General features: G+C 36.4%; 1 protein-coding gene across 6 annotated transcripts in view; it reads left to right on the top strand.

Annotated features, from left to right (window-relative positions):
- LOC114252294 (protein 5NUC) overlaps positions 1 to 26,575 on the top strand; it is a 49,001-nt gene that overhangs the window by 9,831 nt on the left and 12,595 nt on the right. For 4 of the 6 annotated variants that reach the window (XR_016324986.1, XR_016324985.1, XM_028186793.2 and 1 more), the window contains exons 2-3: positions 16,320 to 16,537; positions 17,264 to 17,417. Coding sequence is in view for 4 of the 6 variants with exons in the window: in XM_028186793.2 (XP_028042594.2) it covers positions 16,320 to 16,537; positions 17,264 to 17,417 (372 nt within the window). In the remaining 2 variants the exon portion in view is untranslated. Of the gene's footprint in view, positions 1 to 16,319; positions 16,538 to 17,263; positions 17,418 to 20,164; positions 21,574 to 22,013; positions 26,563 to 26,575 lie in introns of those variants that run through there. The other 2 variants (XM_028186795.2, XM_089736717.1) reach the window with 2 other exon arrangements.

Below are 26,575 nucleotides of genomic sequence, written 5' to 3'. Positions count from 1 at the left end.
CCCCACCCTTCAAACCGAAACGCATTACTGCTTCACGGCAGAAATAGGCAGGGTGGTGGTATCTATCCACGCGGACTCACAAGAGGTCCTACCGCCTAGTTCTATGCGTACTATGCGTAAGTTGAAGAAACTCAGAGAAGAAACTTTGTACAGTTGTAGACGTTATGAGAAATGTTTCTGGCATAGAACCACCGCTCAGTAGATCACGTGAGCGCGAGAACTCTTGCGAATTTCAATCAAAACCCGTTGAATTTTATATAAAACTAGCGACCCGCCCTCGCTTCGCTTCGGAAACTGTAATTTATTATTGATTTCTCCACTATTTAATGGATGTTATTATACATATTAACCTTCCTCTTCAATCACTCTATCTATTAAAAAAACCGCATCAAAATCCGTTGAGTAGTTTTAAAGATTTAAGCATACATAGGCACAGATATAGGGACAGAGAAATCGACTTTGTTGCTTAGACGTGTGGACGAGCTCATGGCCCACCTGGTGATAAGTGGTTACCGGAGCCCATAGACATCTACGACGTAAATGCGCCACCCACCTTGAGATATAAGTTCTAAGGTCTCAGTATAGTTACAACGGCTGCCCCGCCCTTCAAACCGAAACGCATTACTGCTTCACGGTAGAAATAAGCAGGTTGGTGGTACCTACTCGCGCGAACTCACAAGAGGTCCTACCACCAGTAATAACGCATCCTACCACAAGTTGATCTAAAATTAGCTTTTGTGATTTATTATGACGTTAAATGCTGCAGTATCTTATCCGATCGCGACGGGGCAATGCAAAGCCGCGTCGTCCGAAACATGTCTTGTCCCCCTGTTGATGAGTTGATCCCCCGGATTCACTCTCGGTGCTTTTAGGTCTCTCAAGCACCGGCACGCCGTCCTCGTCGAACTCGTCGAGCGAACTAACCCATAGATAGACACAGCCCGCTGAGTTACTCGCCGGATCTTCTCAGTTGGTCGCGTTTCCGATCCGGTAGTAGACTCTGCGAATCACTGCTCTTCCTAGGGTCAGTGTTAGCACCACTCTGGTTTGAGCCCCGTGAGCTCACCTGCTAGCTAAGGTTACGCTGAAGCAGCCTCTCAAGGCTATCAGCTTAGGTAGGAAACAAAAAGCTTATAGTCTGTGGTCAAATTGAGAATAGGTTAAGATTGTTTATCTTTAAAATAATTTGTCCATAGTCTTGGCTAGATGTGTGGTTATAGAAATATAATAGTCTTTGACAATAGAATCATAATTGTGTACAAACTTATAATTTCAATCAATTATAGTCGTATTATAGTCGAATTTGCACTACTGCGGGACCACTAGTACTACATAGATTTTCCAAATTTAGAGGGAGAGAGAGTAACAGAGAGAGAGAGAGTATTCTTTATTGTACACCAAAAAATAAATAAACAATGCGATACATTAAATACAAAAAGTACAATTGGCGGCCTTATCGCTAAGAGCGATCTCTTCCAGACAACCACCAGGTGTACAAGAATCATTTGAAAACGAATTACGCGCCGTGTACCAATCCAGTGAAATATAAACATATACATACACATACACGCATACATATATATACATATACACATAAACATACATGTAACACATATCCGTAAATACACATACAAATACACAATGTAATATAATAATTATTATTAAAAATTTTGCCTCTATACACATAAAATTTATCTTCTTTGTTTACAACATCCACATTCATAATACATTCGTAGGTACTGACAATATTTATGTAAAATTAGGCTATATTCATTCGCACTTATATCTTGTTTTTATAATTACTATCGCTTCGTTTACCAAATTCAATGTTTTTGCAGTACTAAATTAATGAGTATGTCTTAATTATTATATCGTAAGATCGAAGGCCAAGAAGTTCAAGGCCGATCTCAAAAAGAATTCATGCTCTCATTAGATTTATCACGCAACACTTTAGAGCTAAGTTTCCTCGCAATTAGGAACGTCAACAGTTGTCGTGTTCGCAAAACATAATAGATCTCCTAGCAAAACATAAATGTATATAATATTTTATAGTTAGCTATTTGTTATTCACTCATTAACTACGCAATAAACGCAATAATTACAAATTATTCGAAATATCGCTACTAAGCGTTCACTGAAATTGGAAACTAACGCGTTAGGCGTTACCAATTTTTCTAATGAAATACGTACTCAACAAATGTTCACAATTGACTTCCACGGTGAAGGAATAACATCGTGTAATAAAAATCAAACCCGCAAAATTATAATTTGCGTAATCACTGGTGGTAGGACCTCTTGGGAATCCGCACGGGTAGGTACCACCACCCCGCCTATTTCCGCCATGAAGCAGTAATGCGTTTCGGTTCGAAGGGCGGGGTAGCCGTTGTAACTATACTGAGACCTTAGAACTTATATCTCAAGGTGGGTGGCGCATTTACGTTGTAGATGTCTATGGGCTCCAGTAACCACTTAACACCAGGTGGGCTGTGAGCTCGTCCACCCATCTAAGCAATAAATAATAAAAAAAAATATTCGTTAGTAATTTCTATTTTTTATTATTCAAACAGTTATTTATTTGTCGACGCGACGTAAATTAACCTGATTTTTTTATTTTAATGATCGACTGCTCATCTAAAATGCTTTGTCTAATTCTGAAGGAATTATGATGCTTTTTTTTTTATTGCCCTTGTAGGCAGACGAGCATACGGCCCACCTGATGGTGAGTGGTTACCGTCGCCCATGGTCTTCAGCAATGCCAGGGGCAGAGCCAAGCCGCTGCCTACCGCTTAATACTCTCCACAAGCCTCGTTTGAAGAAGGACATGTCATAGCGCTCGGGAAACACCGTGGAGGGGAGCTCATTCCATAGCCGGATGGTACGTGGCAAAAAAGACCTCTGGAAACGCACTGTGGATGACCGCAGTAGCTCCAGGTAGTATGGATGAACTCTACTCCGGTGGCGGGCGATGCGATGGTAAAAACGAGATGCCGGTATCATCTCGAACAATTCCTCAGAGCACTCCCCATGGAACATACGGTACAAAATACAGAAGGAACCGAAGTCCCTCCGCAGACCCAGAGGTTTCCAAACGATCCGTGAGAATGGGATAATCGACAATCCGAATGGCCCTCCTCTCTATGGAGTCAAATGGAAGAAGCTGGTATTTGGGAGCCCCAGCCCAGAGATGGGAGCAGTACTCCACGCGAGGCCGGACTTGTGCTTTATAAAGCAAAAGCCTTTGTCCAGGCGTGAAGTACCGCTTCGATCTGTTGAGAACTCCCAGCATTTTTGACGCCAACTTGGCTTTGCCTTCCAAATGACTCCGAAACTGGACATCGCTCGTAATGTCGACCCCAAGTATCCCGACGTTTTCAAACTGTAAGCAATTTAAGACATCCTCAAAACGAATACGTAAGAAGAATTATTTATTCTTATTTAGGAATGAGAGTAATATCTCTCGACGCGTCTATATGGAAATAAGTGTATGTGCCTAGACTGTCGGTGCTATATACCTTACCTGTGACTTCGAGAAATCAATGCTCCTTCCCGGGTGACCTAGATTCTAACATCCACTGAGCGAACTTCAGTCATATTTGTATCACTATATAGTTATACTAGCTGTACCCGTCCGCTTCGCTGGGCATTTAAAATTAACATTATTATTTCTCCCCCCACAAAGATTCTCATCATTAATGCCCCCGCAACTGGTGTAGGGAGTCCAACACTTCAATTCAAATTCAAATAATTCAACTCATATAAATATGAGCCTATCCATTAAGTACATGTATTTTCTATATGGATACCAAGTTTCAAGTCAATCGGATGCATGGTTCAGTAGTTATAACGGAACATCCGTAAAAACCACTGTAGATTTATATTCGTATAGATATTTAATACCTATAACTAATACTAATACCTACGGTATTATGTGAGGGCAGGATATTAGGTTGCTTAGACGGGTGAACAAGCTCACGGCTCATCTGGTGATAAATGGTTACCGGTGCCCATAGATATCTACAACTCAAATGCCGTCATCAACTTGAGATATAAGCTCTAAGGTCTCGGTATAATTAAACGGCTGCCTCACCCTTTAAACCGATGAGTTCCGGTAACCACTTATCATCAGGTGGGCCGTAAGCTCGTCCACCCAGATAAGCAATAAAAAAAGAAATAACAAAATTGTAGTACGCACGTATTTCTAACATTTTCTTCTCTCGTGACTAAAAAGTTAGGATGGCTGTTACCATTCCGTTACTAATAAGTACAATCGGAAATCGGACCTCATGTCTCGAGTGGATTTTATGAATCTGGGCAAACGTCTCACTTGAAAAAGGTTTTGTATCTGTCGGAAATTTGAAAATTTCGGAATCGTTTTTTTTTACAACTAAAACTGTAAATAGAGTACACTGACATGGGTGTGTCTGTATCCATTTCAATACGATTTCAAATTAAAATTTTATTGTTAAAAAACTTCGATATAATTATCTCGGGAAAACACGTGCTATAAAATATGAGTGAGTATTCTCGGAAATCTTCTCGATAGTAATTGAAAATATTAGAAATAAACTATAGATTTTCCTCGACCCGCTTAAAATTGCTCATGACCTTTTAAAAGTATATAGCAACTCTTTATTCAGAGTTACATTTGTATGTATAATAAATTTTCGTGTGAACGGGCTTAACCTTTTAAGGAACAAGCTCAGTAAATGACGTTGCCATGGTAACGGTTAAGTAATTACTTCAAAAGCACTAATATAATCATACATATATTACGGTAAGCACGAATGCGAAAAAGACAAAAAATACATTATCACAAAAACAACGACATTGACGTTGAATTAATAGGATTACATATCTTATTTTATCAACAAAGGTAATAAATGATATTTTGACAATTATATTGCGACGTAATTTATTTATTTTTATAAAAAATATATATTCGACGACACTATTTTTCGAAACCCAACAACATGGACAGATACTAGCTCTGAGGGCTTACTTAGGTCACGGGAAATTATAGGCAAGACAACGTGAATCGCGGATCGGAAGCGCATGACCGATACAGCAAGATACCAGTATACGGCTTATTTACGACTACAATATAACGTAATCTTCGTCTTGTTGTTCAAAAACAAAATACAGGGCTTACCCTTACCGGAGCTGAAAAGGAAATTTAACCAAAAAAAATCATTGTTTTACGAAAGTATTATTAGATGTTTAAGTTCATATATCATTGACCTGTGAACGTAGACGAATCATGTCTTCTCAGATCATCCCGGTCTCGGTAAGCACTTTTTGTGCTTTTAGGTATTCCAAGCACCGGTTACCTTTCTCGTTGAACTCTGCGAAGGAGTTCGATGTGCAACTTAACCCACAAACACACAACCCACTATGTTTCTCGCCCGATCTCCTGTGAACACTACTCTGGCTGTACAAGTCGGATGTTATCAGAGTCTTTCAGGGTGAGCTCAGTGAGTTCGTCAAAAACCCACTGCGAAGCCACAATAGCCCCTCGCAGTACTACTTATTACATAGTTTTAGAAAAAGACAAATCGAGAACTCCACGAACGGAAATTATGATCGTTACACTGCAGGCCGCTACAACTATATGCATCATTAGTAAAATATTGTTACGCGCTGGAGTTCGGGACAAATAAATGTTCCACTAAAGTACAACTAAAAACTGTTTTCAACACTTAGAATACTCAACAAACACTTGAAAATTCTCAATTCGCTTCTTCCGCTTCGCTTCAGGTGATCCGTTCGCTGTTTCGCTTCGAGTGATTCCGATTACTAGCTAACTGTGTGCCATCTCTGCAACGCTTTTATAGTCGATACCACATCCTTAGAATCATCGAGAATATTCTACACATTTCTAGTATTGTGTTTCCGCTATCTGACAATAGATGGCGTTGTACTTCTCGAGCGTTCTAGGTGTTACTAGATCCTTCGATATTCGTTCGACTACTCGGCGATAGATGGCGTTACTCTTATCGGCGTAACAATATGTTCTTTGAACTTTTTACCAGATCCACATAATGTCTTCATCTTTGAGAAATGTTCTCACCCATTATATCTCGGACTATAGATATAATATCATCGAAATCCAAACTCACAGCGTCCCTATAATTTATGACGGATATGTTCTACCATAAAATCAAACAATAAGACTTATTAAAAATTCACGATCTGTCATAGGAAAAAATGAGATCAAACGATCAGATAACATTCCGAAGCGTCGGTATCATGAGTGAAGAACGAATGCTTAAGGTGTTGCAAGAATTAAATAATCAAAACGCATTTTGGATTTAAAATAAATTTAACTGTGCACGCATCTCATAGTAGGATATATTCCAAGCATTGTCTATGTCTATCTACCTATATGTACCTTATACCTTAACACTAAATACTACCTACGTATTATACTACGTATTATAGGTACCTTAAAACTAAACATACTATAACAAATATACAATAACAAATAACAAACAAATGGTCAAATGATCCATTTTGAACTTTTGCATTGAAAATACTTGCTTTATTTACTAATTATTGCTTTTTCACATTTGACTCCATGACTTTTCTTACCGATTAATCTACAGCTATTATACTTTTATTTTTATTTTGGGTTATTAATTTTGAGTAATACTTGTCGTATACCGTTATCTACCCGTTAAGGTAGAAATAGGTAGCAGCAAGTATCGGTATGATTAATGTTAATGTAATCCGTAGAGATAGGTACATAGAAGGGCATAAGATAGGACTAGGAGCTGCTATTGTACAGGAACTGAAAAACCCAACTCATATCACTTAAGGTGGCTATTTTTTTTTTTTATTGCCTTTGTAGGCAGACGAGCATACGGCCCACCTGATGGTGAGTGGTTACCGTCGCCCATGGACTTCAGCAATGCCAGGGGCAGAGCCAAGCCGCTGCCTACCGCTTAATACTCTCCACAAGCCTCGTTTGAAGAAGGACTAGAAACTTGCACGTTTTCATATCTATGTATATACTCTGGTACCTAACAATAAATAGGAATGAATTGGTCCAACTAATGCCGACGATCACATTACGCACTAATGATATGATACGCTTATCTACAGATAGCATTAAAGGTGAAATTCGACTTTGATGATGGATGAATGGATTTGTCTAAAGTAATATTCCAGATAATCTGGCGCTGGCATGTAACAGTGACAAAAAGAAAGTATTCAATCCTGAGCGAGAGCTCGTTCAATAGTCTCCGGCAAACAATATTGAAATGACAGGTCACGCTCGTAAAGACTGAACAACGCCATTCAAACTCAAAACATTCTCTCTTTTAGTTACAATTCCATTAACATTCATTAGCATATTATTGTGTCAAAAGAACGACACATGATATTTTGCAGAAATATTTACATTTCATGTATATGTACATAATTCTAATATGAACAAAGAAAAATAATTAAATTTCTCGTAACAAGGTTATTTCACATTTTAATAAAGTCGTTTCTACACGCTGAAACTGCTTCGTATGCTTATCAAAATGAAACGAAATTCGAGAACAGACACAAAGAGAACACGGTCTATGTAGAATGAACCTTATAATCGAAAAATCTAATAAGAAAGTTGCTGCATTACACCAATAATATATTTAAGAGTGCAACGTCCTCTCCTCTATTTAAAATTAAAAAAGTCTCATCATTCCTAAGATCATTGAAACTCTTGGCGGTGCATTCGTATTGAAAAGCATCAGTTTTTTTCTCTCCACACAGTTAATCAGTTTCTGAGAATAACAGGTAGCAGCGACGTAATGGTATCACAAGATACGAGGCAAAGGTTTCACAAAGAGCGATTCGGTTATATCCAACTATTTTGTTTTATATCAAACAACTCTTTTTCATTTTCAACTTCGTCGAACGACTTTGTAATTGCGGTATTATATTATATATATATTAATACGTGAAGCAAAAACTTTGTATCCCTTTTTAGGAAAATTGCGCGAACGGAGGAGTATGAAATTTTCCACACTTATAGAGAATATAGAGAAGAAGTGCACAATGCTAATATTTTTTTTTAAATAATGCATAAAAGATAAATTAAATCAATAAAGAAAACATTACACACACTACATACCATGTATTTGACGCTCACACGCATGCATACTATTTATTGTCAAACTTTTGTTCTTAACGTTTGTGGTCAAATTGAGAATAGATTAATTATTGTTTGTCTTTATTAATATTTTTTATAGAGTAGCCTTGGCGAAATTTGTGATTATAGAAGTATAAAATACAATCATAATAGTGTACAAACTTACAATTCCAATTAATTATAGTCGAATTTCGACTACTGCGGGACCTCTAGTATTATTATATTACTAGATTCATAAATAAACAGTGTACCAATACAATAATTTCTTTACCGGTATCTCTATATTGATAATAATTTGTGATGTCAGTGAAGTGTTACCACTGACATCTGAGTACTGTACGCTCAACAAACTATATGTTTCTTTGTATCTAATCTTAAAGCGCATTGTAAGAGTTAGCCTTATCTTGAACAATATTTACTACTAAGCGTCTTCCGTGATTTTACAATTTTTTTTATTTTATTTTAATTCGGAATCAAAAAACAAGTTTAGCTCATTCTCGGTTCGGTTCGTCCTTAGGTACCCTAAGATACTCTTCCGTTCAACAAAGTATTTCTCTATAGATCTCATGTTAATCCCACTGAGTTTCTAGCCAGATCTTCTAGTGCTACCAAATACTTTCAGGTTAAGCTCAACTATCCGTCCGAGCGTAGCTGGAATAGTCCTTTAGGCTAGCAACAAATTGGTAGGGAGGAAAAGGTGATTTGAAAGGACTACTCTACGCATTTATTGCTGCGTTGAAATAATGATTTTATTGTAACTGTAATCTAATCCGGCGTCATTTATCAAACGTAAAAAAAAAAACTATACTAAAATTTAAGAATTATATTTATTGGTAGAATATCTACTTTGCAATTTACGTACTGTCAATCACCAAAAAAAAAAAACAAAAATATAATCTTGTATATCGTCTGAAAACATTCTCGTACGATTACGTGAATATGTAAATGTTTATTTTAATAATGATAACGATAACCCAGTCGACAAGCAAACTAATAATATAATATTCAAGTACAGCTCAAAACAAGAGTTTGTAAAATACACATTAAAATTATAATAATACATCTATAGATTACGTCAATGAATATAAAAGTTAAAGTAGCGTTTTCTATTAAATTAATTATCAGAAATCGCTAGAACCGTAACCGCAGCCTAACAATTAACTCGAGCATATTGAAAAGTCCACCACGGTCAGGACCGCGCTGCGTCTATCCCATATTTATAAATATGTATTTAGACTTTTTTATCTGTACTAATGAAAAAATGAAAAGTAGGTACAACACCTAATGAAGGTTTTATTTACAACTAGCGAGCCGCCCTCGCTTCGCTTCGGAAACATTAAATTTTATTATTAACTAGCGACCCGCCCTCGCTTCGCTTCGGAAACATTAAAACACACATGAAACCAAAAAAAATTAAGAATTTTTTTTTTTTAAAAAGTAGCCTATGTTCATCAGGGACAATGTCGGCTTCTAATGGAAAAAGAATTTTTCAAATCGGTCCAGTAGTTTCGGAGCCTATTCGAAACAAACAAGCAAACAAATCTTTCCTCTTTATAATATTAGTATAGAAGTATAGATAGCTGAGTCTCGCGATGTTACCCGCGGTTATTGTCGTACCGCGAGTGACGCCGCGGGGCGAAGCTAGTCTAAAAAAGTAGCCTAAGTTACTCCTTATATCATCAGCTACCTATCAGTGAAAGTCTCGTCAAAATCGGTGCAGCCGTTCCAGAGATTAGCCGGAACAAACAGACAGACAGACAGACAGACAAAAATTGTAAAAATTGTTATTTTGGTGTATGTATCGTATATATATTCATATGCATGTAGTAAAAAGCGGTTATTTCAATATTACAAACAGACACTGCAATTTTATTTATATATATATAGATTCCGAAATAGACTCGCTGTTGATTTCGCGAAACTTCTATAATAGTTGTTATATGGCTATTAGTTGAGGACGGAGCTTATACGGATTCAGGGGTCAGACGAGGTCAGTTGTATAACAGTTATGCAGTATTCGTAAGATATAAAATAAAAGTTTTCTTCAAACGAGGTTGCTAAGTCTTCAGTAGGCAACGGCTTGGCTCCAAACCCAGCCCTGGCCTTGGCGACTTCCATGAGCGACGGCAACTACTTACCATCAGGTAGGCCGTATGCTCTTCTGCCGATAAAGGCAATAAAAAATTCGCTACAGTAAATAAAATATCTTGCTTAGGCATCATGCGCTGCCGGGGCATATATTTTTTTTACTTTTTTACCTGACTGCACAGGAACATCAATAATAGCCTTCAGGATTTACCCTATTTATTAATCAGGAACCTCATAAAACCTTAGGCCCAATGTAAAACGCTCGTAAACGTTTGTTGTCTTCGATCAGATTTCGATCCCCCACCGACGCATTCTATACAACTACATAAGAAATAAGAATTGACAAAGCAATTTACTACGACAATGACATGAAAGACTCGGTTTCCGAGTAGTTGAAGCAATAATACGAAACCAACGGTCGTAGCCGGTGCGAGCCAGTAGGGCTGTGGAATATAATTGAGAACATTACAAATCTATATAATATTCAATTATAATTATTCATTGTTAGATTAAAAAATTTAGAGGCGATTTTAAAATTATCAAATACAGATATAATGGCAGCTCAAAAATACAAAATTAAAAAAATAAATATTTGTATAATAATTATGATAACTACGTTTTTTTTATTTATTGCTTAGCTCGAGCCCATAGACATCTACCACGTAAATGCGCCACCCACCTTGAGATATAAGTTCTAAGGTCTCAGTATAGTTACAACGGCTACCCCACCCTTCGAATTGAAACGCATTGCTGCTTCACGGCAGAAATAGACGGGTTCGTGGTACCTACCCGTGCGGACTCACAAGAGGTCCTACCACCAGTCAGTAAATCACAATCGTATTACTTTATATTAAAACAGGTTATACATACTTTTATTGTTGTATAACTTTTATCTAATTAGTCAATTATTTATATTAGCTATGCATCTACAATCTAGAAACAAGAACCGAACAGCCTTGTGATCAAAGATATCATTAGCGTTACACTAAAAATAATCGCACTGTACTGTTATAGTCATAGTGACGTAATTAAAGAACACATGAACAGTGTTTAGTCTTAATAGACACTAAGTAAGGTCAGTGGACTTCACTCTTAGAGACATTAGTTAAAATGTGAGTTTACATTAAATTAAAATTACTTATTAGCCTTATTGAGCTTTTTTTATGCTTAGATGGGTGTATGAGCTCACAGCCCACCTGGTGTTAAGTGGTTACTGGAGCCCGTAGACATCTACAACTTAAATGCGCCACCCACCTTGAGATATAGGTTCTAAGATCTCAGTATAGTTACAACGGCTGCCCTACCCTTCAGACCGAAACGCATTACTGCTTCACGGCAGAAATAGGCAGGGCGGTGGTACCTTCCCCTGCGGACTCAGAAGAAGTCCTGCCACCAGTAAACTTATTGAGCTAATTTATAATTATAGTAGATATTGTGCCGCACCTAGCTTTTGGTATATTACTTAGATAAATATAAACCATGCCTCAAAAGGGTGCAGCGAAATAGGTGCTGTTTATTGTACAGGTATCCGTGCCTAGAATAGGAAAATGCTGACTAAAAAAAAACACGTGTGGCACTCGGAGACTGCCGCGGTAAAGCTATTGCATAGCATTTTTTATGCAATTATAAATCGACAATAATAATTTAATATCAAAACAACAATAAAATAAGATCACGCTATTTTTATAAATATTAACAACAGCAAAACATTAACTGTCCCCTTCACACTCATAATCTAGACCGCGCGAGGGAGAGATGGGCAGACTTTTCATGATGTGCATGCGGCAGTGCGACGTCACGCCGCGCGCTTATTCACAAACACTACACAAGCGCAACGTGTGAATGTGTTGAACGCGAGCTACATAGTAGGCGTAGTGGGGGTGTCAGGTTATTTTCGTTACGGAATTTCTTTATTCAGTCGCGGCGCTCAAAGCCCGCGATAAAATCTATGCAATAGCTTAAAAACCACCTAAAATGTCTATGAACCACAGAACCGTCGCGTGGGAATCTAATCATCAAAAGAACCTTAGATTACATTTGGTTAAGGACGACATTAATCTACACGTTGTAGAAAAAGTTGAATAAAGACAGTAGAGATATCCGTATGTTGATAATTATGATAATCAAGATAACAGAAATTTGTGTTCACATAATCGTATCGGTAATGATACCGACTAAGCCAAAACCATTCTGCTGAAATTAAACAAATTTTTAATCAATAATCGACATATGAATCCGGTTATAGTGACAGCCCTTTAGCATCAGACGTTATTCGATAATAGCAATGCATTCAAAAGATTCCAACAGCTATGAGCAGCGTTGAGAACCCAACACAATAGTATGAAAAGACAGCACTATTTTATGACATTTTTTACTGGCGACGTTGGACATGTGAGCTCAGGGACCATCAAAGCGCCGCTCTTTTCATTGAAGAAAGATCTAATTCATAATTTGAATGGCACAGTGGCTATTCTAGTCTAAGATAAATTATTTGCGGTAGGAATTGAGAGTAGTTTTAGGAATTAAATAGTTAGGTAGGCAAGGACGTCACGATAATGGTGTTACGCATTTACGATAATAAAATAGAAATAGCTTCAGGCTAGAATACCGTACTTTCAAATTAATAAATCGGATAAATTAGTTTTTTTTTTTTTTTATTGCTTAGATGGGTGGACGAGCTCACAGCCCACCTTATGTTAAGTGGTTACTGGAGCCCATAGACATCCACAACGTAAATGCGCCACCCACCTTGAGATACAAGTTCTAAGGTCTCAAGTATAGTAACGACGGCTGCCCCACCCTTCAAACCGAAACGCATTACTGCTTCACGGCAGAAATAAGCAGGGCGGTGGTACCAACCCGCGCGGACTCACAAGAGGTCCTACCACCAGTATCAAAATTAGTATCAAAATAACGAGTTTTTGTGTTACATATATCAATTAACTAGCATATTCCTTACCTGGTGTGGCCACCGGAACCCATAGACATCTCAACTCGAATACCATGACCATAACCCACGATTAGTCATGCTGGTGGTAGGACCTCTTGTGAGTCCGCACGGGTAGGTACCACCACCCTGCCTATTTCTGCCGTGAAGCATTAATGCGTTTTGGTTTGAAGGGTAAGACAGCCGTTGTAACTATACTGAGACCTTAGAACTTATATCTCAAGATGGGTGGCTCATTTGCGTTGTAGATGTCTATGGGCTCCAGTAACCCCTTAACACCAGGTGGGCTGCGAGCTCGTCCGCCCATCTAAGCAATAAAAAAATATAAAAAAGTATTAATTTTATCAAATTGCCAACATTCCACCCTTGAAGCTGGTATCTACCCATGCGAGCTCACGTGACGCCTTACCATCAGTATTTACGCAATTTTTTTTGGGTTTTATTTTCACGACACTGTTCATCGTAGTACTCATTGGTGGATATTTGTTCAGTGCGCAACTTCATATAAAAAATCGCACCCACCTGCCGGATTACTATATCCTTAATGGTTATAGTATGACTCTTCTTCTTCGTCGCTTCCTCGTTACTGATGGTCGTGACCACCTTGGTCCAGTTTCTGCACCAGCTTCCTCCAACGTTGCCTGCATTCGGCCTGTTTAATGGCGCCCGGGACGCTGGTGTTTGTTGCCTCCTATACAATGTCCGTCCACCTGGTTGCCAATCTTCTTCAACTTCTCTTTCCTTTCTATACTTTCTATACTTCTATTCCTATACTGCTTTAATTAAAAATACAATTGGTAACTATTTACATAATTTCAACGTATCAAAGTAATTTTACTTATCTTATTAAACACTATCAGTAAAGTACGTATTTAACTAACATATTTTACTATCTTTTGATCCTTTTATATGCATAATAATATTTGTTCAATGTCGTTGTATTCTAAAATCAACTTTTCATTGTTTAATTCTTGCCATACATATTTTTTCGTATTTACGATTTAATCAAGCCTTTTTTAGCATTATATTACATATATAATACGAACGTTTCGGGTACTTTACAGTTTTCTTCGTAACTAGACGTCCGTATGTGATAGTCGTAAAGTACAGTGTTGCCAACTCAGTATCAGGTTTATGGGCTAAATCGAACTTCAAAAAGGGCTAGATTTGCCAAAAAATTTGAAATAAGGGCTAAATGGCTAAATAATTAAAAAAACTTAATAGAAACAGTTGATTTTTGGTATAATTTATTACCTACTATGTACAAATATTGTATAAACATATTATTTAATAACAAAAATTAACAGTATTATATATTTAAAAAAACCGTACTTAAAGCAGTTTACATGTCTTCTGAGTCTGAGTCAAATTCGTCGTGAAGGGTTATCCTCTCTCAACGTAATTTTGAAATGGAGTCCTAACACATTTCTTATTATTTCACTACATTTGGTGCGATGAAGTTGCAAACCGCACGCAACCTTGGGAGTCTGGAAAAGCTTTTGCACACATTTGACTAAGATGATTAACTTACGAAACAGCTGCATGTTCTGCAATGAAGAGCGAAAGCAGTGCTCCTGCATTATGTACTACATCGCCTTTGCTTTCTAGTTTTTGTGATAATTTGGGGCTAAATTTGGGGCTAGGGGCTAAATCATTATTATGGAGGCTAAACAGACAGAAAAAGGGCTAGATCTAGCCCCAAAAGGGCTAAGTTGGCAACACTGGTAAAGTATTAAGCTGTAAAAATAATATAATGACAGTACCTAAAATAACGCGAAATTAAACCATAAAAGTAGCTTTAGTTGTGTCTTAGAATCCCGTAACTGAAAACCGAAGAAAGTACTATGCCATTTATCTTTCACAATATGACTGCCTACCGGGGATATCTTTTTTTTTTCCCACGGACGCCGGACCGGCGGCTGCCAGCGACACGACCACCGGTTCCCTCGTTCAGCGGGCCGAGAGCCCGCTTTGATGGCGCCGCGTTACACCTTCCCCCAGAGCGGTCGGGGGAACGCGGTCTACCATCACCCGGCTTCCTACTGCGGGTGAGCGTGCAAAGCACGCCACCCCACGTCTGGGTCTCTCCCCGCACAAAACGGGTGGGACCCCTAGCTCTTAGGGGGCCAGGTCACGGATACGACCCCGGTCACGACCCTCTGCTCGGGGGCGGCGGGTTTCTGCGTAGTGAGGAGAGCTTTGCCTCACTCGCCCCGCCGCCTCCTTCTGCGAGATGGTGCACTCGCAGAAGTCGAGCATAGCCATCCAGGACTCATCGCCGCCAAGCATCGATGCCACAACGCCAGGCAGCGACAAGTCAGGTCCTAACCGGGGATATCTAGACTAATTTGGGGCTCAAACATCATAGACGCGACAATTTTAGCGAAAGGAGGATAATTTATTATGTGTATTTTGATAATTTATTTCTCATTTATGGTTAATCATTTTCATACATCGTCTTCTCGCATTAAAACTGTTTAATCTCAAAACTGACTAATTTTACAGGAGAGTGTTTTAAAGGTTTAACATGTGATATCTATCTATCTATATATATATAAATAAATGAATTGCTGTTCGTTAGTCTCGCTAAAACTCGAGAACGGCCAGACTGATTTGGCTAATTTTGGTCTTAAATTATTTGTGGAAGTCCAGAGAAGGTTTAAAGGGTGAAAATGCTCGGAATTAAATGAAAATAACTATTTTGTTTCTGCTTTGATGTGTCTCCCGTCGAACAGATTCCTTTTATTTGTTTTAAGTTTATTTTAAAGTTTAGGTTTTTTATTTATCGATTGAGGCACTACGAAGTCTGTCGGGTCAGCTAGTTTTTAATATTAATCATCTTTGCAACATTTATTTTTTATTTTTTACCAGTTACGTTAAGTCTTTTAAAGTAAGATCAAATTATTTACTAATTTTTTTAATGGTAGTCAAAATATAGGTAAACAAAAAAAAATAAACTAAAACTAAACTACGCGATTTGACAATGTTTATGAGAAAAATACTGGTGATACGAAATGATTCCGCATATTAACTCAATTTCGAATATTTTTGGAAATTGTACACTTTTAACGCGCAAAGACGATATAAATATATATATATATATATATATATATATATATATATATATATATATATATATTTCGTTTGCAGGAGTTTTTAACGCAGCTGATAGCAACGTTAGCGGTGGTGTCGCTCACGGGTTGCAGCGTGGCGCGTACGAACAAGGACGGTACATTTGAGCTACTGATCCTGCACAACAATGACATGCACGCCAAGTTCGAACAGACCTCGCAACTGAGCGGAGTGTGTACCGAAGCCGACAAGAATGCAGGAAAATGCTACGGAGGTTTCGCGAGGGTCGCTTACCTGTATGTATTTTTAATACGCTTTTATTAGTTTCAGACGTATGTATGTTAGTGTGTAACGGAATCTTTGAACATGATTTTGACACCCCCCTTCAAAACGTCGGATTAACTCGAAATTTGCCATACTTATTAAAGACCGATGACAATTCAATATTTAAAAAATAAATTTGAAAAAATTGAAATTCAACTAAAAAATAAAAAATAAAGAATAGTTTAAAAAAACTAAAAAAGTACACTTTCATAGAAAATTCAACTAAAAAATAGAAAATTAATTTTAATAAATTTGAATTAAAAATAGTGTAAGAAAAAGATATTTTATTGTTTGTAAAAAAGCGTGGGGTGCTTTTCAGGATATTATCAAAATAACCCTTCTACTCACAATACCCATATCTGTTCATAAAATATTTATAACTACTGATACTATGCACCCCACGCTTTTACAATGAATTTTACAATGAAACATTGCTACATATTGCTTAGGTGGGTGGACGAGCTCACAGCCCACCTGGTGTTAAGTGGTTACTGGAGCCCATAGACATCTACAACGTTAATGCGCCACCCGCCTTGAGATATCAGTTCTAAGGTCTCAGTATAGTTACGACTGCCCCGCCCTTCAAACCGCAACGCATTACTGCTTCACGGCAGAAATAGACAGGGTGGTGATACCTACCCGCGCGGACTCACAAGAGGTCCTACCACCAGTAATAATGTTAATTAATAATGTTACAGGGTAAAGCAGGCACGCAAAGCAGCTCAGACAGGCGAAGGCCCTCCGGTGCTGTACCTCAACGCTGGTGACACGTACACGGGCTCGCCCTGGTTCGCCCAGTACAAATGGAAAATAGCTGCAGAGTTCATCAACGCTCTTCAACCGGATGCTGTGGTAAGAATTTGTTACAATTACTTAAAAAAATAAAAAAATAAACGTTTTAGCAGTTGTGTGTTGATCGTCTCATGTGTTTTGTCGATATGTCGCTTTCGCTCCAAACTTAGGACTTTGTGAATAGGATTTATCAATATTGCGTGATGTCGTTTTAGTCACTAAGCACTAAACTTTAGTGTATGTATCCACATTTTTCGATATCATATCGTCTTCATCTTTAAATATAAAAATGAATTGCTGTTCGTTAGTCTCGCTAAAACTCGAGAACGGCTGGACCGATTTGGCTAATTTTGGTCTTGAATTATTTGTGGAAGTCGAGAGAAGGTTTAAAAGGTAGATAAATATGAAAATGCTGAAATTTATACAAAAGTATAGGTCTTTTATTTATCGATTGAGGCACTACGAAGTCTGCCGGGTCATCTAGTCTATGTATATATTATCCGATTGACACCACGAAAGGTGTAGTTGGGAGGCTTAGTATTGATTTTGAGTGATTGATTTGATTAACGATAAATTACATAACCTAAAAATAATCCTATAATATAATTCTAATTTGCGTAATCGCTGGTGGTAGGACCTCTTGGGAGTCCGCACGGGTAGGTACCACCACCCCGCCTATTTCCGCCGTGAAGCAGTAATGCGTTTCGGTTCGAAAGGTGGGGTAGCCGTATTGTAACTATACTGAGATCATAGAACTTATATCTCGAGGTGGGTGGCGCATTTACGTTGTAGATGTCTATGGGCTCCAGTAACCATTTAACACCAGGTGGGCTGTGAGTTCGTCCATTCATCTAAACAAAAAAAAAAAACCTAATATATTTTACTTGTATGCCTATATTGTAGGTACATGAATTTAGTTCTTATCGAAAACTTAACATCTAATAATTTTGAATTATTTTAGATTTAATAAGCGACAGAACCTTGAATTATTATTATAATAAATATGAAATTCAGACCCGCTACCTCATTGGGCGTAATAAATCTATTATAATATTCCCAAAAAAATCAGTTATATATTTTTATTTTGCAAACAGTACAAAAATTTTTCTCTCGTAAATAATATAAATGACCATTTTTCTTCTGGACTTATCCCAATTATATGGAGTCGACGCAGCACGCCGTGTAGAGATTTTGTGTGAGTTTTACGACCATCCGCCTGTCTGACATCAACTCTTCTTGGGAATGCTATCTTTGGCATAAAATGGTCAAGACCAAAAGAGTCCTATTGTCGAATTTTACGACACCCACGACAAGAAATGACTCGGTCTAGTTCTAAGCTAAAAACCCGCTCGTGTGATTAGTAAGCGCTTTAGACTTTGTTTCTTCTTTGTTTCTTCTTTGATTCTTCTTTGTTTCCTGTCAAAAGTGTCCCTTTAGCAAGAAAACTAATCACCATCGTACTATGTATGCATCTTTTCAATGGACTGCTCTTATCATCGGTCTCATTGGAAACAACATTTTCCAGCGTTTTTTAAGTATTACATAGGTTTTATATCTATGAAACGAACGCCAACTATGTCTGCAATTTCATTCACAGACATATTACACACTAGCGACCCGCCCTCGCTTCGCTTCGGAAACATTAAAACACACATGAAACCAAAAAAATAAAATATATTTTTTTTTTTAAAAGTAGCCTATGTTCATCAGGGACAATGTCGGCTTCTAATGGAAAAAGAATTTTTCAAATCGGTCCAGTAGTTTCGGAGCCTATTCGAAACAAACAAACAAACAAATCTTTCCTCTTTATAATATTAGTATAGATTATAATTATTTTGTTAGAGCTTGACACGATTATTCTTTAAAACATTTTGCATTTTCTAATTCGACGAGGCGAAGGAAGTTATTTTATTATATCAAATTAACGGAATTACATGAAGACCACTCTCAAGAATTGATAAAATCTTGAAGTTTATAGAAAATGAGCAAATTCTCATATTAAGGATCGAGTAAGTTGTTTTCAAAATATACTTTTTTTTACTAAAAACGAATGATAATCAAGCCGTTCCAATTAAATTAACTAACATAAAACACGCTTTGTACATATTAACATGTGAGTTAAAACAATTAAACTCATATCAATTTCGCCAATTAATACCTTTTAACAATGTTCACGCCTTGACTGGTTTTTAAATATTTGTTTAAAAAACTTTAACAATCAGTCCCATTCACGTGTTTATGTTATATTTATATAAGTCATTTGCTTATAAGTATATGTTGCATTTCTTTATTTTGTCATGGTTGCGGTGTTGGGTGGTTGGTAAAAGATAAAAAATTGCACTGTAAAATTTTCACACTGAACTAAAATTGTATTATGATAATTGTGGAGGTTTTGGTTTTTAATTTAAAACAAAACCTGTTTGTACCTGTGTACACGTAAGAAGTTATACTGCTTCGGTCAATTTGATTTATTTACGAAATCAACGTTCAAAACATTTATTTATTGATCAACAGAACATTTGACTCACAAATAATACTTCCTTAAATATAACCATAAAGCTTTAAATAATTTATGTCCCTACTTTATTTCAAATTAAATTTCATTAACACTATAAATAAATTATAATAGATTTTTTCCAAACGCGTCAAAAGAAGTATAACTTCAAGAATAGTCAATATACACTAAACCACATTATAAAGTTTAACCCTAATAAAAATTCAACTAATATGCATGCTAGCAATAACTAAACTTCAATTTATTTAGTTATGAATACTAAATTAATGAAGAATATTGTTTAATTTTTCAGTCTCTTGGGAACAACGAAATAAACGAAACTGGAAAACTCTCACCGCTCCTTCAAACCGTCCAAACGAACATAACAATCAGTAATGTAATACTAAAATCTGCTGAGCAAAATGAAAACTTTCACAAATCAATCGTCGTGGACGTCAATGGCGTTAAAATAGGACTAATTGGTTACCTAACACCTGATACAGAGCTTCTAAGACATACTGAAGAAGTTGAATACATTGATGAATTAGTGGCTATCCGAGATGAGGTGTTGAATTTGCAGAAGCGAGGTGTTAAAATTATTATAGTATTCGGTCACTCAAACTTGAATAAGGCTATCGAAATAGCAAAAGAAATCGATGGCGTTGATTTTGTTATATCCGGACACAAAAACGTTTTCTTTTGGAATGGTACGAGCACGGAATTCATTCCAAACGAGAAAGTTGTTGTAACCCAATCATCGGGCAAACGTGTCCCTGTAATACAATCGTCTACTTACAGTAAATACCTTGGGAAGCTTCATGTTAAATTTGATTCTAACGGTGAATTTATTGAATATACAGCAGATCCAATTCTACTAGATTCTACACAATCTGAGGATCCTGAAGCCCTGAAACTTGTCGAAAAACTTGATTATAAAATGGATACCAAATCCAATGAAGTTATTGGAAAAACAGCTGTGGTACTCGACGGGTCGAGTTGCAGCAAAACAGAATGTAACATCGGAAATCTGATTACAGATGCCATGATGTATTATCATGCACTTCGGTTTGATGGAACACAACCATGGACAGACGCTCCTATAGCTATCATACACGGAGGTGCCATAGCAGCTTCTATAGCGCCAGCTAATCGTCCCGCTCCCGTCACTAGAAGTGATTTAGAATCTGCTCTGCCTCTGGAAAGCAATGTCGCTGCAGTAACTGTGACTGGGAATGTTTTAAAAGAAATCTTAGAGCATTCTGTAGCTGATTACAATGAAGAAAACCCGTCTGGAAGATTTCTGCAATTTTCTGGAATTCGTGTAGAGTACAATATAGGTCGAGAGCCAGGATCTAGGGTAGTGAACGCTGTTGCGAGATGTGGCACTTGTTTCGTACCAGAATTTTACAGCATAGATGATTGGAGAAGCTATAAAATATTAATGCCCGCAGCTTTAGCTAATGGAGAATTCGATTACCATATGATTAAAGGACTTCCGCGAGAAGACTATATTTACGATGAAATAGCTTCTACGTCAGAATTCATACGACTTCGTAGTCCTGTGTATCCAGAAGTAGCAAATCGTATCGTACTCGGCTATTCTCCAAACTCCGCTACTACTTTAAGATCAACAATTTTGATTGTATTATGTGTATTACTACGTTATCTCCTATAATTTTTATTTTTATATATATTCTAAAAATAAACGTAATTCTATGACAAGTAGTGATTTAATCTAGCTCTACTCTAACATTTTGACATTTAAATCTTTTTTCCGAAGTTCGCGTTGCAAACTTTTTCCGCAAAATCTGGGTAAATATACTTAGTAAGTGATGAATAATATGATATTTTACTATACTTGTAGTTCTCATTGAACACATACTGCATGCCATACATTTTTTTTATAACCTGCATGCAGATTATAAATGACGTAAAATGTTATTTTAATTAGAAAACTCTTATCCTGTTGCAGTTTCTAAAAATTTTCCAGGCTTAGCTGAGCTTTGTTTTTGTTAAATAACAATGCAATAACAAAATGTTTTGTTTATTTAATTACTAAACTTTACATCGTAATAATAATAATACATATCAATAACTAATAACGTTCAATAATTGATAACGTTCTCTAATCTATTTTCTTACTTGTAATATGTTTGTTTCAGTCGCTGGGTAACCATGAATTTGACAATGGTGTTTCAGGCTTGACACCTTTTATACAAAATGTTACATGTCCAGTACTGGCTTCAAATCTTATTCTGACCAACGAACCAAGTTTAGAAGTGGAAAGCAATCTCATGAAATCTATTATATTAGATATAAATGGAACTAAAATAGGCGTTATTGGATATTTAACTCCGGATACAAAATTTACAGCAATTAAAAATAATATCGAGTACATTGAAGAAATCGAAGCGATAAAAACAGAAATATCAAATCTCAAAAAATTTTATGTGGAAATCTTTATTGGTCTAGGGCATTCTGGTTTTGTCAAAGACCTCGAAATCGCGAAAGAAGTAGAAGATATTGATTTAATAATTGGAGGACATACAAATACATTTCTATGGAACGGTCCAGCTCCTGATATAGAAATTCCTGAAGGACCTTATCCTACTATGGTCAAACAGAAATCAGGACGACTCGTACCAGTAGTCCAAGCATATTATAACACAAAATATTTAGGGAAACTTAATTTAATTTTTGAAAACGGTGAAATTGTTCGGTACGAAGGAAATCCTATTATTTTAGACAGCACAGTACCAGAGGACGAAGATGTTTTAAAAATAATACAAAAATATCAAGCTGATATGGCAAAATTTTCAAACATAGTTGTAGGTAGTACAACAATAATTTTAGATTCGCGAAAATGTCAATTAAAAGAATGTAACATCGGAAATTTAATATCCGATGCGATGGTTGAAAAGTACGCATCGGAATATAAAGGAGATGGATGGACAGATGCCCCAGTAGCTATAATTCAAGGTGGAGGCATAAGAGCTTCAGTTGCACATTTAAATTATCCAGCTGAAATCACTAAAGGAGATTTACTAATGGTGCTACCGTTCGATGGTAACATGATGAGAGTTACTTTAAATGGCACCACAATTAAGAGTATGCTTGAGCATTGTGTAGCCAATTACGAACCCATGCGACGTCGCGGACGCTTCCTGCAGATGTCGGGAATGAACGTCGTCTATGATATAGAAAATCCACCTGGAAATCGACTGAGCGAAATTTACATTCGATGTAGTAACTGTGAAATACCTAAATACGAACCATTGAATATGACTGCCGCATACAACATTTTGATGTCATCGTTTTTATATTATGGAGGCGATGGCTACGTAATGTTTGAAGAGCTACCTAAAGTTGTTCTGAACTATAACGAATTACTATGTACTACAGAATATTTAATGAAACATAGCCCTGTTTACACAGGAGAGGAAAGAAGAATTGTTTTTAAAAATGAGAATCGAATAATACTAAACTCGTCCGCGAACTTCACTGTCTCGCTTATCTCATTCCTAATGCCGTTATTGTTAATGTTTCAGTCTTAAATTAACCAACATAAAGCATTGGATAACTTCATCTTGATCATCTTCTAACTTCATTCAAAACTATTTCCATTTAAAAGTTAGGAACAAATTGTAAGATAAAATTGTGATAAATAGATTTAGTTTAGTGTATATTTAAAATTTAGATATTGTTAAATGTATGTATAATACAATTAATATTCACAAACTTGTGTCCTAAAATAAGTTATTTTTCAATACAAACGAAGACAGCACAGTCTACAGCTTAAGCGTCACAACATTTCTATTGATGGCAATATAGTAGCAATCACAATGTACAGTACTTATTGTGCTTTTACGAATGTATGAAATATTCTGTGAGATAACATGTATATAATTCAGCGGTCGTGGAACTTTTTTAATATTTTTTTTTTTTTATTGCTATAATGGGTGGACGAGCTCACAGCCCACCTGGTGTTAAGTGGTTACTGGAGCCCATAGACATCTACAACGTAAATGCGCCACCCACCTTGAGATATAAGTTCTAAGGTCTCAGTATAGTTACAACGGCTACCCCACCCTTCAAACCGAAACGCATTACTGCTTCACGGCAGAAATAGGCAGGGCGGTGGTACCTACCCGTGCGAACTCACAAGAGATCCTACCACCAGTGAAGATTATTACCCCAAAATATTTTTGTGTAAGTTGATATTACCCCATGGCGAAGAACAAAAAAAAAACGAAATCGCTTCTTTTTAGCATCATTCATATTATAGCCCCCGTGATAGTTTTGAAAAGAAAACAATACCTAAAAATTTAATTTAAACATCATTTATTCAATTTATCAATGTAATACCTAATAATATATAACGGTAATAATAGTAATATATGTAATATACAGTTGAGGGAAAAAAATCGCCGCACAGAAAATATAAGTAAATGATAATTTCTTGTTATTTTATAATTCATATATGATATTTTCTAGTATCACTAGACGAAAAAACTAAAACTTGAATTTTATATATAGCCCCCATAAAAAAAACTTTTTTAATTTAAATGATTTTTTTCGGGAAGTTTCACTTCAATATATATTTTTTACTCACAAAAGTTTCATTCTTACCCCCCAAAATTTCATTTTACCCCATTTGGGGTAAACCCCGGTTCCCCGAGCGCTGATATAATTTCACGGGTGAACTGTCAAGAGTCAACATTAGGACTAAATATTTTTCAGACTATCATGTTGAATTTTCTTGTTTTCGCTAAATGTAGACAAAATCAAAACTACATTATTGCTATCAGAACAACATGCAAATGTCGACGAATAGCACCGTCGTCGTCCGAAACCACGAAAGCTAAAGTATTCGAAATGTTAATAAAATGCGTATCCGTTTGAAGGGTGGGGCAGCCGTTGTAACTATACTGAGACCTTAGAAATCTTATCTCAAGGTGGGTGGCGGCATTTACGTTGTAGATGTCCATGGGCTCAGGTAACCACTTAACATCAGATGGGCCGTGAGCTCGTCCACCCATCTACGCAATATACAAAAAAAATACTGATAATAAAACGCGAGATTAAAACGTAAAAGTAGTTTAAGCTATAGGATGTTCAATCACCAAATCACTACACCACGTGTTGAGGCTCTAAGGAAGTTGCGTATGCGAGATATTCAAACCGCAAACAATCAACCCCGCAATCGCTCGTCCACCTAGACGTCGAATCAGGTCGAATCCCTTCTAAATTAAAACAGAAATTATAATATCATCTACAATGTTATTTTTTTACATTACTTATTTACTAGTCGAAATATAAAATTTTAATTATATTTTGATGAGAATCTTATCTTATATTAATGAGAAAGATATTCATCAAAAATAGTTTCGTTCGTAGAATAATAGTACAGTAAAATAGCAATGTATTTTGGTAATTCTGAATTTAAACAAACCTATTGATGAGATACATTTTTATTTTGCAAATTTGTAAATACACACTCTGTCTGTAGCAATGTACGTACGTATATGAAGAAACAATAATAGCACTTAGAAATACATATATTATGTACTACGTGGTACTACATTCACTAAATAATACAATATTTATTAATTAAATTGATGAAATTGTGGTTTTAAAGTTTTAGGGGCTATAAAAAATGGGGGGCGCTGAAAAATAATCGATTTTCAAAGGGGGCGGTAAAAGAAATAAGTTTGATAATCACTGATCTACATTAAGACAGATATCAAACACAGGGTGTTGCGAAATTTAAAAGATGGTAATGACGAATGACCGAATCCATGTATAAGAAACCCTACCAAAGACATCCAAGCTACGTCAATCCATCAAAAAAGCTAGCAATCCTCCTATTGTAAAAATCAAGTACTCTGTGATACAAGATAATTTTGAAATCTTTCATGTACTGTCACAGTGAGAAACACACCCTTTCTCCCTAAGCTAAGCCAGATACATTAAAAGATCGTTGACTCGATAAGTAAAATGGAGACTGTCAGGGTTAGATGAGCTGTTGATTCTCCAGATACCTCGGCAGATGGACATAACAACCCACCATCGTCTTGAAGAGAAAAGAGCTGGTCATTAGAGAGATTCAAACAACTCTTTGTGGGTAAAAAGTGACACTATTATCGACCAGAAGTGATTGTTAATAAAAGGAAATAAATTACACAGAACTGGCCTAATTATATTTCACTGAATTAACCACAAAACTTCTAACAAAATGATTTCAATCTACTATTAACGAAAACTGTTAAAATTACACAATTAAGAACTTTTAGCGAAGACCGAAGAATATATTGAGGTTGTGTGAGAAGCTTTCGATCAGATGTTCAAGAACCATTGCGCCGTCCATTCTCGTCGTCCGTCCAAGCTCGTTGACTTCATGAAATTTATTGAATCACACAACCCAAAATGACAAGAGACTTGCTGAGAACATAATAGATTTACGTTTTCAAGGTTGTCATTTTAGAATACAACAATACATTATTAACAATACTAATGCATTTAAGTACATTACAAATCTAAACTACGCGTTCGTTAATTTGAATTTCTTTCTTTTGGCACGACTTTTATTGTACCGTAAATTTGTTTTCGTAAATTACTACTCTAGGATGTTAATATTATACTTCTCAATAAATTTGTTAACGTTTTGTATAAGTGACTGTAATAAAATTAATTTTAACCTTTTGATGTCTAGAATCCACACGTA

Source organism: Bombyx mandarina, chromosome 03 (genome assembly GCF_030267445.1).
Source record: "Bombyx mandarina strain Sakado chromosome 03, ASM3026744v2".
Lineage (NCBI taxonomy): Eukaryota > Metazoa > Arthropoda > Insecta > Lepidoptera > Bombycidae > Bombyx > Bombyx mandarina.
The sequence above is the reverse complement of the archived record's forward strand: the minus strand, read 5'-3'. Positions and strand labels throughout refer to the sequence as shown.